Below are 12,174 nucleotides of genomic sequence, written 5' to 3' on the forward strand. Positions count from 1 at the left end.
CCCACCCAAGGGCCACCGGCCAAGCTCAGGGGGCCGTGGCCCAGCTCCTCCAGGCCTCGTGTCGGGGCCAGCTGCACGCAGCTGTGGTAGTGCTCGCCCTCCTGGCCCTGGCCGCGGTGGCGCCGCGAGAGGTAAGGGCTGCCTTCGGGGCCCACGCGCTCCAGGGTCAACCCGGTCTTGGGATTGCGGCGGCCGCGTTCCTCCGCATGCTGCCTCCGGCCGGCCTCAGGATCCCGGGAGAGGGACCGGAACTTGGCGGGGCTCCCCGGTGGAGGAGCTGCCTTGGCCGGGGTGGCAACAGGGGGGCCGGGAGGGGTCCGGTTCAAGTTGGAGTTGCCGGCTGCAGCCCGCCGCAGGGGACTCTCCGGCAGGGGTTCCACGAGCAGCGGGGTGCTGCGGCAGCTCTCCCCAGTGTTGTAGGCGCTGGTGCTGTCCTTGTCCGACTTCTCAGGCAGCTCGGAGATGTCAGACAGCTCGTGCTTCTTGGGCTCGCTGGCCGCCAGGTCGTAGAGGCTCTCCTCCTCCAGCAGCCAGGCCTTCATGCAGCGCTCACGCAGCTGCTGCATTTTCTGCGCCCGCAGGATGTTGCGGCACTTGAATTCCAGGTGCCGTAGCGCCTCCTCCAGCATGGCCATCTCGTGGCCCAGGCTCTCGTTGCGGTTGACATCCAGGGCACTGTTGCCTCCGGAGGCCCGGGGGAAGAGGAGGCCCAGCTGGTTGCCATTCTCTAGGTGGCACTTGATCTCCAGGAGCTCGCGGTAGCGCTCATACTCCTCATCCGTGAGGCCCGGGACGTCGCCAACTCCCAGCCCCGCCACCTCGGCCAGCAGAGAGTCCATGCTGAAATGGAAGTCCCGGCTCTGCAGGGCGTCCCCTTGCAGGCCAAACTTGCGCAGGCTTCCCAGGGTGTTGGTGGAGCTCGGGGGTTCGTCCCCCAGCAGGTCGTGCTCAGAGCTCTCTTCGTTCCGGGTGCTCTCGTCAGTCCGGCCCACCCCGCTGTCCAGCTCCTGGCTGTTGTTCAGGCCTGGGCCTGCGTCGGGAGCCCCCTTCTCCTCTTCGTTTCGGAGCTGCTGGGCAGGGGGTGATTTCAGTTTATGAGCACGCAGCTCCCCCTCATTCTCAGAGCCAAAGTCATCCAGGAAGTCATCCCGGTCGCTGTCCTTCCACCGTTTCGCCAGCTGGCTCTCAGGTCGGGCCACCAGCAGGGAGATGTTGGTGTTCTCTTCCTGGCTCAGGATGGCCACCGCCTCTTCCCGGTTCTGGACGTCCACACCGTTAATCTGGATGATGCGGTCTCCCTCACGGATCCGGCCGTCTTTGGCTGCAATGCTGTTGGGATTTACCTCTCCGACATAAATGCCCAGGTCCTCCTCGTTGTGCGGTAGCAAACCATCAGGCCCAGCTTGTCCCGGTGGCTACTTTTATACAGCTCCGCCTCCTCATACTCCAGCTCGTCCAAGCGGTCTGCCTCCTGCGGGCCGCCCTCCATAAATTCGGCCGGGTCATAGTACTCATGGCTGATGGGGGGGAGCTCAGAGAGGACGTACGGCTCCAGGATGACCATGGGCGGGGTGGGCAGACGCAGCTTGCCCAGCGCCATGATATGCTCGAAGGTGATGTCGGTCTGAGTGCCACTGTCCACCAGCTGCAGGTCGTGACAGGAGCTGTCCCCCCGGAGGCGGGGGCTGCATCTCAGCACCTGGATCACCAGGGGCTCCTTGGAGGAACGCAGGGCCTGCAGAGTTTGCTCCTGAGACAGCTTGGAGAGCTCCTTCCGGTTCACCTGCAGCATCACTTTGTACTGCTCCTCCGGTTTCTGGACCACGCACATATTACATCCCATGGTGCTGGCCGGCGAGAGGAGGCGGAGGGTGGGAACCGGAAGACGTCTTTCACTGGCCCCGGGCGCGGACCTCCGATAGATTTTTCTTCATTCCTTTATTTTGAGCCTGTGTGTGTCATTGCATGTAAGATAGGTATTTTGAAGACAGCATACCAATGAATCTTGGTTCTTTATCCAGTTCTGTGCCTTTTGATGGGGGCATTTAGTCCATTAACATTCAAGGTTAGTATTGATATGTGTGGATTTGATCCTGCCATCATGGTATTAGCTGGTTATTGGGCAGACTTGTTTGTGTGGTTGCTTTATAGTGTCACTGGTCTGTGTACTTCAGTGTGTTTTTGTAATAGTTGGTAACGGTCTTTCCTTTCCATATTTAGTGCTCCTTTCAGGAGCTCTTGTAAGGCAGGTCTCATGGTAACAAATTTCTTCAGCATTTGCTTGTCTGAAAAGGATCTTATATCTCCTTTCTTTATGAAGCCTAGTTTGGCTGGAATTATAAAATTTTGGGTTGGATTTTCTTCCAGAATGTTGAATGTTGGCCCCCAATCTCTTCTGGCTTGTAGAGTTTCTACTGAGAGGTCTGCTGTTTATCTCATGGGCCTTCCTTTGCAGCTGACCTGGCCCTTCTAGTTTCCTTTAACATTTTTTCTTTCATTTTCACCTTGAAGAATTTCATGATGATGTGTCTTGGGAACGATCTTCTCTTGGGATATCTTACTCTGCCTTTCCTGAATTTGAATGTTGACCTCTCTCGCTAGGTTGGAAGTTTTCATGGATCATGTCCTGATACATGTTTTCCTAGTTGCTTACACTCTGCCTAGCTCTTTCAAGGACACCAGTGAGACATAGATTTGGTCTCTTTACATAATCCCATATTTCACAGAGGCTTTCTTCATTCCTTTTCATTCTTTTTGCTCTATTCTTTTCTGACTGTCCTATTTTAGAAAGACAGTTTTCAAGCTCTGAAATTCTGTCCTCAGCTTGGTCTATTATACTATTAATACTTTATGGTTGTGTTATGAAATCTTTGTAGTGTGCTTTTCAGTTCCATCAGGTTGGTTATGTTCTTTTCTATTCTGTTTATTTTTTCTCTCAGCTCCCATATTGTTTTACTGTGATTCTTAGCTTCCTTGGATTGGATTTCAGTGTACTCCTACATCTCAATGATCTTCGTTCCTATCTATATTCTGAAGTGTATTTCTGTCATTTCAGCCATCTCAGCCCAGTTTAGAACCCTTGCTCGTGAGGTGGTGTGGTCATTTAGAGAAAAGAAGGCACTCTGGCTTTTTGAGTTGTTAGAGTTCTTGCAGTGGTTCTTTCCATCTTGTGGGCTGATGTTTCTTCAACCTTTGAAGTTGCTGACCTTTGGATTTTGTTTGTTTCTTTGTTTGTTTATCCTATTTGATGACCTTGAGGGTATGATTGTGGTAAGGTGGACTCAGCTGACTGGCTTCATTTTTGGAATATTTTGGGGGGCCAGTGCCCAGCTTCCAACTCCTGGACTGTGTGCTCTAATTCTGGGAGACTGGTATTGGGCTCCAACTTTGTTCTCTGGCTCCCGGAGGTTAGGAATCCACTGTGCTTGCAGGGTGGTGGGGGTGCTCCCAGACCACTGGTCACTATACTCCAATGGGTGGTGTCAGCCAAAGCATTTCACAGTGTGGTGGCATAGGATCTGTCCTTGTTCCCATGTGCCAGCAGTAGTGGCAGCACAGTGGGGTCCACGCTCATCAGCCAGGCAGGTTGCTAGTGGGTACTGGGATTCCTGTCTCCATTTGGGCATTCACTACAGTGGCAGTAGCAGCATGGTTTGGGTGGGGGGTGCCTGTTGGCAGCTGTGCAGCATTGGTTCTGGTGGTGGTGATAGCACAGGGTTGGGTTGCTGGCAGGTCCAGGTCTGTGTGTACACTCATTGTGCTGTAAGCATGGGTGTTTGCTCAGGGTAGAGGAGAATCTGCTGTTCTCTGTGCCTGCTTTCACTCTTGGGGTAATGTTGACATAAACGTGGAGTGCTGGCAGTGGGCGGCAGGGCTGTTTGGCTCTGTGCCTGCCAAGGTTCCAACTGAGGTGGCAATCAGGCATGGGTGAGTTTGGGGGTTGCGTGCGCATATATACTGGTGAGGCACGGCAGGCAATACCTGCCTGTACACACAGGTGCCAGCAAAACTCTGTTAGGGATTGCTGTGGGCTAGAGGAATTTGCAGTGTGGGGAGGGAGCAGGTGGGCTGGTGTGGGGCATGGGGGCTGCCCCGCTGGAGCCCTCTGCTGGTCAGCTGGAGCCCTCTGCTGGTCAGCCACTGCAGGAGCTATGATGTGGGCCCCCAGGGCACCCAAGACTACCCTGTAAGCTGGCACGTTCAGGCTGGGACCCTAGGAGAAGCCAGAAGCCCAAGGGTGCTCAGGTCAGACTAACCCCCTTCTGATAGGTAAGCTCACCTTGCAGAGTTCAGGTCCAACAGTTCCCCTAGGGCTAAAGTCTCTCGTGGGAGCAAGTCAGGGCTTTCCTGGCCGTGTTCCACTACAGACGCTCCTGCACCAAACCCTCTGGTCTCCACCTCAGCTGGCTGCTATCCCTACAACTTCTCTAAGCAGCTCTCCCCGTGACCTCAAGTGTCCATAGTAGTTGAGGGGCCCCATGCTGGGATTTAAGAGGCCCGTAGTGAGAGCAGGTTGCTCCTTGCCAGTTCCACTCACCCATTCCCCCAGGGTAATTGTGGGCCAGGAATGAGTCTTGGTGCACGGTAGCCTCTTGCAGGGTTCCCAGCTTCCTCCCCTTCAGCCAAGCTTCTGTGTCTTTCCTTCATCCACTCTCAGTGCCTTCCCTCTCTCTGGTGATTTTTAATGGCCTGAAATATTTTAATTCAAATTGGAATTGCATGTTTTTTAAAGATTAGGTAGAATTGATCTATATAACAACATGATGCCTTTTTAAATGGTAGGTGTTTTATCTTTTTAATCACTTCAATAGTAATAGATCTTTTTTGAGACAGGGTCTCACCCTGTCACCCAGGCTGGAATGCAATGACACCATCATGGCTTACTGCAACCTCTGCCTCCTGGGCTCAAGCAGTTCTCCTGCCTCAGTCTCCCAAGTAGCTGGGACTACAGGTACACACCATCACACCCGGCTAATTTTTGTATTTTTTTGTAGAGAGGGGGTTTTGCTATGTTGCCCAAGCTGGTCTCAAACTCCTGGGCTCAAGTAATCTGTCCACCCCATTCTCCCAAAGTGCTGAGATGACAGGCGTGAACCACTGTGCCTGTCCTAATAGTAATAGATCTATCCAGATTTTCCACTTGTGTCAGCTTTGGTAATTTAGCATATTATCCTTTTCTCTACATTTTCGTCTTGCTGCCATGGAGTTGCCTCTCATAGTTCTCTTAAAATCTTTCCAGTAACTTTGTCTCTATATTCCTGTTTCATGCCTAAGCTCTTTTGATTTGGCTCTTTTTCAGACTTGTAAAGGTCTATCTATCTATTCTAATTGTTTTTTGAAGGACAAGTTTAGTGATTTATTGCAGCAGTACTATTCATTTTCATTGATCTCAGTATTTTTCTTCATTAATTATGTTTTTGTAGTATCTTCATTAGTTTTGTCCTTTTATTGTGCTCTTCCCTTTAAGTGCATCTTTAAAATGTATTCTTGTTTACATTGGAGGCCATTTTCTTCTTGCACAACTTTGAATATGTCTTACCTTTCTAGGTATGTGGTATTCTTCTTTTCATTGTATTTCTGTATACTCATTTGAAATTTTATCTTTGGCTAGGCACAGTGGCTCATGCCTGTAATCCCAGCACTTTGGGAGGCCGAGGCAGGCGTATCACTTGAGGTCAGAAGTCTGAGACCAGCCTGGCCAACATGGTGAAACCCCGTCTCTACTAAAAATACAAAAATTAGCCAGGCGTGGTGACGCCTATAGTCCCAGCTACTTCAGGACACTGAGGCAGGAGAATCGCTTGAACGCGGGAGGCGAAGGCTGCAGTGAGCGGAGATTGCACTCACTGCTTCTCTCCAGGCCGGATGACAGAGTGAGACTCAATCTCAAAAAAAAAAAAACAACAACAAAAATTTTATTTTTATTTCTCTTTTTCATTATAGCATTGTTTAGAAGAATATTAATTAAGTTTCAAGTAGCCCTGGGGTTTTATCTCATTTTTATTTCTGTGAGCATATTATGAGCCAAAAATTTCATATTGGCTTATGAGCAGGTAATACGATTTTTAAATGTTAACTGTTTCACATTTGCTAAGATCTTCTTTATGGCCAAGCATATGATTTTTGTAAATGTTCCTTGAAAAAATATATATGTTTTCCATTTGAGTTTATAAGGACCTCTGTGCCTATGAAATAAGAGGTATTAGTTACATAAAGTAGAAGAAAGCAAGATTGGAGCAATCAGGATAGAGCCCCTAGAAGATTCCATACACTGCACTTCTCACATTTCTGCCTGCCACACTCCTCCTCCTCCTCGTTTTTTTCTGCCTCCCATGGGTGAACTTCGTGTTCCTGAATGAGACCAACCCTTGCTAGGTAATGGCTTCTCTCCCATCTTACCTGTTCATGGTAATTCTTCAGTTCTGCCCCCTCTTTCCTGTAGCAGCAGACATTTCTGTCAGCACAGAAAAATGTATAGTTTCTCTTGTCCTAAAATGCCCTCTTTAGCCCTGTGTCCCTCTCTCTCCCTGGTTTCCTGTCATTTATTGCAAAACTTCTTGACAGATTATCTAACTGCATTGCCTACAGTTCTTCCCACTATCTCTTCAACCTGCTTCAACCAGACCTTTCCTGCCTACTGCCATTATTCCACCATCGTCCACCCCCCAAGCCTTGCCAAGGATAACAGTGATCCCCTGTAGATAAACCCACTGGGTACTTCTGAGTCTTTATCTACTTTACTTGACTTCTCAGCGCTGTCCAGCAGCAGCATGATGCAAGCCTCATAGGTAATTTAAAATTTTCTAGTAACCACATTTAAAAAGGTAAAAAGACAGGTGAAATTAATTTTGATATATTTTATTTGATACAGTATATCCAGTATATCATCATTTCAAGATATAATCAGTATAAGAATTCCCGAGACTTTATCTTATTTTTATCATTCCAAGTTTTTGAAATCTGGCATGCATTGTACCCTGCCAGCTTATCTCAGCCTGGAGGAGCCACATACCACTGGGTACTCCATAGCTGTGTGTGGCTTCCTGCCACCAATGGAACAGCACATCCTCAAGTGCCCTTTCCCTCTCTTTCTGCCCTTGTAATGACCATTTACATGCCTATCTTGAGTGTTACCTTAGTCATTTTGCATATATATTGTGTGCAGCTGCCTTGTGCTAAGTGGTAGGCTAGATTCTGGTGGTGCAGTATTGTACCTTTATGTAATATACCTGGTCTTAAGCTTGTGTTTCCCAAGTCTTACTCTCTTTTTTGCAGTGAAACTTTTTCTGAGGCTCTATTTCCTCCCTTCTCTCCTTCCCAGTAAATTAGATATTTTTATACAGTACCATGTATTGCTTTGTTATAGTCCTTATCACAGTTGTAATGGTTTACTTGTGTAATATTTGTTTCAAGTCTGGATTCATGTTATCATTGTTTGCTGCCGTATTTCTGATACTTGGAACACAGTCTCGCACCTAATAACTTCTCATACTTCATTCACTTACATGCCAGGCATGGCCTTGCTTCCTTGTGATCTGGTGGTGGACAAGGTAGACATGATACTCTCATCCTCATGGGGCTTTCCTTCTAGTTATAAAGTAGGATATAAGAAAGAAAATAAGCAATATAAATAATGTGATTGTGCTAAAGGGCTATAGTAGGGTGGTATGAGAGAGAGTATCTGAGTGTTTGATTTAGAGTAGGTGGGCACTGCCAGCCCCTGTTAACCCTGTTCTCTTTATAACATGTTTTAAATTATCTTTTGCTATCCTGAAATTAAAATTACAGAGGATGTTATTCCCCTACTCAAATAATTTTTTAAAATCTCTTATCAGTATCTAAAAGTTCAGCACAATACATTGGAAGGCACTATAGTCAGATGCACCCACTTAGTAATGACTTTTAATTTGAGGGAGGACAATCAGAAGTCACTCCATACAAGTGGGATAGGAAAGTGATAGGGAAAACTTATGTGGCTGACCTTGGGGAATAATGCCAGAGTGAGGCAGAAAAACAATTTTAAAAAATGTAATTTCCATAATCTAGATGTCTTACTGTGCCTTCGAATTTTTTCTTAAATTATGAGATAGCAATAACAAGGACTAATTGAGATAGTATTCCTCATTTCATGTGTCACCACCAACATAATGATGTTCAGTCTGTTGGAAGGAGCCTCTGACATCTTCTGTTACATACGCGCATGCAGTAGCTGCTGATACAGGTGCATTGTGTCACTGACCAAAATAACTATAGCAGGTCTTACCCTTGGTGGTGTCCTTCTCCAAAACGGTGAGCGACTCTTAATAAAACTTCAGGCCGGGCGCGGTGGCTCAAGCCTGTAATCCCAGCACTTTGGGAGGCCGAGACGGGCGGATCACGAGGTCAGGAGATCGAGACCATCCTGGCTAACACGGTGAAACCCCGTCTCTACTAAAAAATACAAAAAACTAGCCGGACGACGTGGCGGGCATCTGTAGTCCCAGCTACTCGGGAGGCTGAGGCAGGAGAATGGCGTGAACCCGGGAGGCGGAGCTTGCAGTGAGCTGAGATCCGGCCACTGCACTCCAGTCCGGGCGACAGAGCGAGACTCCGTCTCAAAAAAAAATAAAAATAAAAAAAAATAAAACTTCAAAAACAGGATAATACAGATTCCCTTGCGTTACACATAAGTTGCATTCCTGGAAAATTCAATGTAGAGCACACTTTGTGGTTTTAACCAGACTTTGTTTCTAGAGTCAAATTTTGCACTGACATAAATACACACCGGGACATTTGAAAGCCATTGAGGATACAGGAAAATTTTTTATTGTGCAGGAATTACCCATGCTTCACGTGACATCTAGCAGCCTTGGTTATCTTTCATATTCCTTATTATTTGATCAACTAAAAACAGCCTACCCCTGAAATGGTTCTACCCCAATGAAACTAGAGCACATATCATCAAGACAAGATCATAACAGTAAATTAGGTCAGAGAGGCAGGCAGGGGTCAAATCATGTAGACAGTTTGCTGATAGAAGTCATGCTGTGTAAATCGTGTAAGTTATGATGCTTTGTATTGTACCTTTTTAAGCAGGGGAGTGATACGGTCTGTCTTCCAGGTAGGGACATTATATTGTAGCATGGATGAAGGGAAACCAGTTAGGAAAAATGGCAGGACTCTAAGCAGAATATCATATGGTGGCCTGGACCATAGTGACAACTGTGAAGATGGGAAATAAACACATGGATTCTGGATGTTTGGAGCTGAAGTTGCCAGGGACTTGTGGAGAGATTGGATAATGGGGAAAGGGAGAAGAATCACTGAGAATGCCTTTATTTTTTTATTTTTGTTTTTATTTTTTGGCTCAGGAATCTGGTTGAATATGATCCTTTTTTTTTTTTTTTTTTTTTTGAGACACAGTTTTGCTTTGTCCAGGCTGGAGTGTAGTGGCATGATCTCGGCTCACTGCAGTCTCCAACTCTGTGGTTCAGGTGTTTCTCCTGCCTCAGCCTGCCGAGTAGCTGTGATTACAGGCGTGTGCCACCACACCCAGCTAATTTTTGTATTTTTAGTAGAGATGGGGTTTCACCATGTTGACCAGGATAGTCTCAATCTCCTGACCTCATGATCCGCTCACCTCAGCCTACCAAAATGCTGGGATTACAGGTGTGAGCCACCGTGCCCAGCCAAATGTGACGCTTTTTATTGAAGTCAGGAAGTCTGGAGGAAGAACATGTTTTGAGAGAGTACCTTTTTGACTATGTTGTTAGTAATCTCTCGCAGACACCCATGTGGTAATATGACATAGGGATTTGGATGCATGAGTCTGAGTTCCAGGGAGATGTCAGGGCTGGAGATGGTACTTAATGTGCCAGGATAGTATGGTATTCATTTGCCATGGCACAACTAGGGGGAATAACAGGGCCCACCCAGCACAGAGCCGTGCAGCCCTTTTACATTTATAGATTGAGTAGGAGAGAAGCCAATAAAAAGAACTGGGAAAGAGAGACCAATGAGGTGGAAGAAACCCCAAAAGGGCAGGATGTCCCAGAGGATAAGCAGGAAGAATATGCAGAGGGACTGTGGGACATGCTGTGGAGAAGCCTAGGCCCAGAGAATGGAGGGCTGCCTGTGGCCTCCTGGGGGAAAGCAGGAGCCCCGCAAAACATATGTCCCTACAGACAGCGCAGGAAGATGCTTTGCTGGGAAGGGCAGCTCAGTGTGAATCTCTTTTTGAACAATTCCAATTCAGTTCTAGTGGCATCGTCTGTTCTCCATAGAATGGGAAGGGGCATTAGCTGTCAGAGTGGCCTTAACCAAGCAAATTGTTTTGAAGAAATGTATAGGAATCTTCACATGCAAAATGATCATCCTCATGAGATGCTTGAAGAGTGGAAGATACATGTATCTTCTATATGTATTTTTTTGAGGAAGGGTCTCACTGAGTTGCCCAAGCTAGAGTGCACTGGTCAGACTTAGCCTCCTAAGTAGCTGGGTCTACAGGCACAGACCACCATGCCTAGCTAATTTTTTTTTTTTCTGGTAGAGAAAGGGTCGCACTATTTAGCCCAGGCTGCTTGAACTCCTGGCCTCAAGGGATCATCCCACCTCAACCCCTCAAAGTACTGGGATTGTGGATGTGAGCCATTGCTCCCAACTCTATTTTTTTTCTTTTTAAGAAGGAGAGTGGTTATTAATTTGTGCAGCAGTAATAGAAGGAAAAGAAAAAAAAAAGCAAAAGTTTATGCTATTTAGGAAAATGACCATAGACTCTCCTGGCATGTCTTAAGAGGTTATTCTGTATTGGGAAGGACCCTTTGGATACCTACTGTCCCCCTAGCTACAGAACTCCAGCAAGTTTTAGAACTTACTCTAGCCCAGGGTGCATGGGGAGTAACCCCAGATCCTCTTTCTTTGGGAATGGGAACAGAATGTTCTCTCTAAGAATTCTGTAAGATTCCTCCCAGGCTGGCAAACGAGTCAGGCCAAAGGTTGTTTCAGCTTCCCTCCTTCCTTTATCTTCTGTTCTCTCTCGGTGGTAACTGTACTCTCACTCATCCGACTCACATATGGGTCTCCTCAGCACATCACAGAGAGCAGATCTGGACCTGACCTTGAAGTGCAGGAGACAGTCTCATGGCTGCTCCCCTGGGGCAGCGTGGAGAATCTGTTTTTTTCCCCAGACCTTCAGTCTTAGGGAGGATGTTTTCAGGACAACAAAGATTTCACAGAACATTTACAGACTCCGTGAAATGAGTTTTTTATCCATAGTCTAAAGATTTTACCTTTCCTTTTTATAGCCCACACATCTTGCTGACTTTACTCAAGTGCAGACCATTCAATATTCAAACAGTGAAGATAAGGACAGAAAAGGAATGCTACAACTAAAAATAGCAGGTGCACCTGAGGTAAGGAACTGTTACATTCATCATTAAGGGAAAATGGTAACATAGTGGTGTTTTAGAACTATTGACTTTTTTATGAAAAGGATGACGTTTTCATGGATCATGAGAATCACAACTTTCTTACATATCGAAAGGGTTACATTACAAATAATAATGATTAAATATCCCCAAGGATAGGACAGGAGACAGATTTAAAAATCATTCAAGAACATTATTATAAAGATAATGATGATTAAAGATTATAATCAGGCCAGGTACCATGGCCCACACCTGTAATCCCAGCACTTTGGGAGGCCAGGGAGGGCTGTTCACTAGAGGTGAGGGGTCACATGGTAAAACCCTGTCTCTATTAAAAATACAAAGATAAACCAGGCATGGTGGTACACATGTGTAATCCCAGCTACTTGCGAGGCTGAGGCACAAGAATCTCTTGAACCCTGGAGGCAGAGGTTGCAGTGAGCCAAGATGACACAACTGCACTCCACCCTGGGTGACAGAGCAAGACTGTGTCTCAAAAAAAAAAAAGGTTATCATCAAGTACCAAGGAAATTAACTTCTTGGAATTATATGTACAGTCATGTTTTGCTTAACAACAGATACATTCAGAGAAATACCTAATTCCCTGATTTCTTTGTTATGCAAACATCATAGACTGTTCTTACGCAAACCTAAGATGGTTGTAGCCTGCTATGCACCTAGGCTATAGGATATAGCCTGTTGCCCCTAAGCTACAAACCTGTATAGCATATTATTATACTGAATAATTCAGGCAATTGTAACACAATGG

At 46.6% G+C, this 12,174-nt stretch overlaps 1 protein-coding gene and 1 pseudogene across 2 annotated transcripts in view; one reads left to right on the forward strand and one right to left on the reverse strand.

The window, feature by feature from the left end:
• The window catches only part of LOC105509086, a 3,413-nt pseudogene extending 1,503 nt beyond the window's left edge, over window positions 1-1,910 (reverse strand). Inside the window, exon 1 of the transcript XR_001001385.1 lies at window positions 6-1,910. The product of XR_001001385.1 is annotated as a PDZ domain-containing protein 4 pseudogene (transcript). The remainder of the gene's footprint in view (window positions 1-5) is intronic.
• Window positions 1-12,174, forward strand: part of PTK2 (protein tyrosine kinase 2) — a 309,021-nt gene that overhangs the window by 140,214 nt on the left and 156,633 nt on the right. Inside the window, exon 12 of the mRNA XM_011938127.1 lies at window positions 11,283-11,390. Coding sequence (XP_011793517.1) covers window positions 11,283-11,390 — 108 coding nt within the window. The remainder of the gene's footprint in view (window positions 1-11,282; window positions 11,391-12,174) is intronic.

Source organism: Colobus angolensis, unplaced genomic scaffold (genome assembly GCF_000951035.1).
Source record: "Colobus angolensis palliatus isolate OR3802 unplaced genomic scaffold, Cang.pa_1.0 Scaffold17, whole genome shotgun sequence".
Classification (NCBI taxonomy): Eukaryota; Metazoa; Chordata; class Mammalia; order Primates; family Cercopithecidae; genus Colobus; species Colobus angolensis.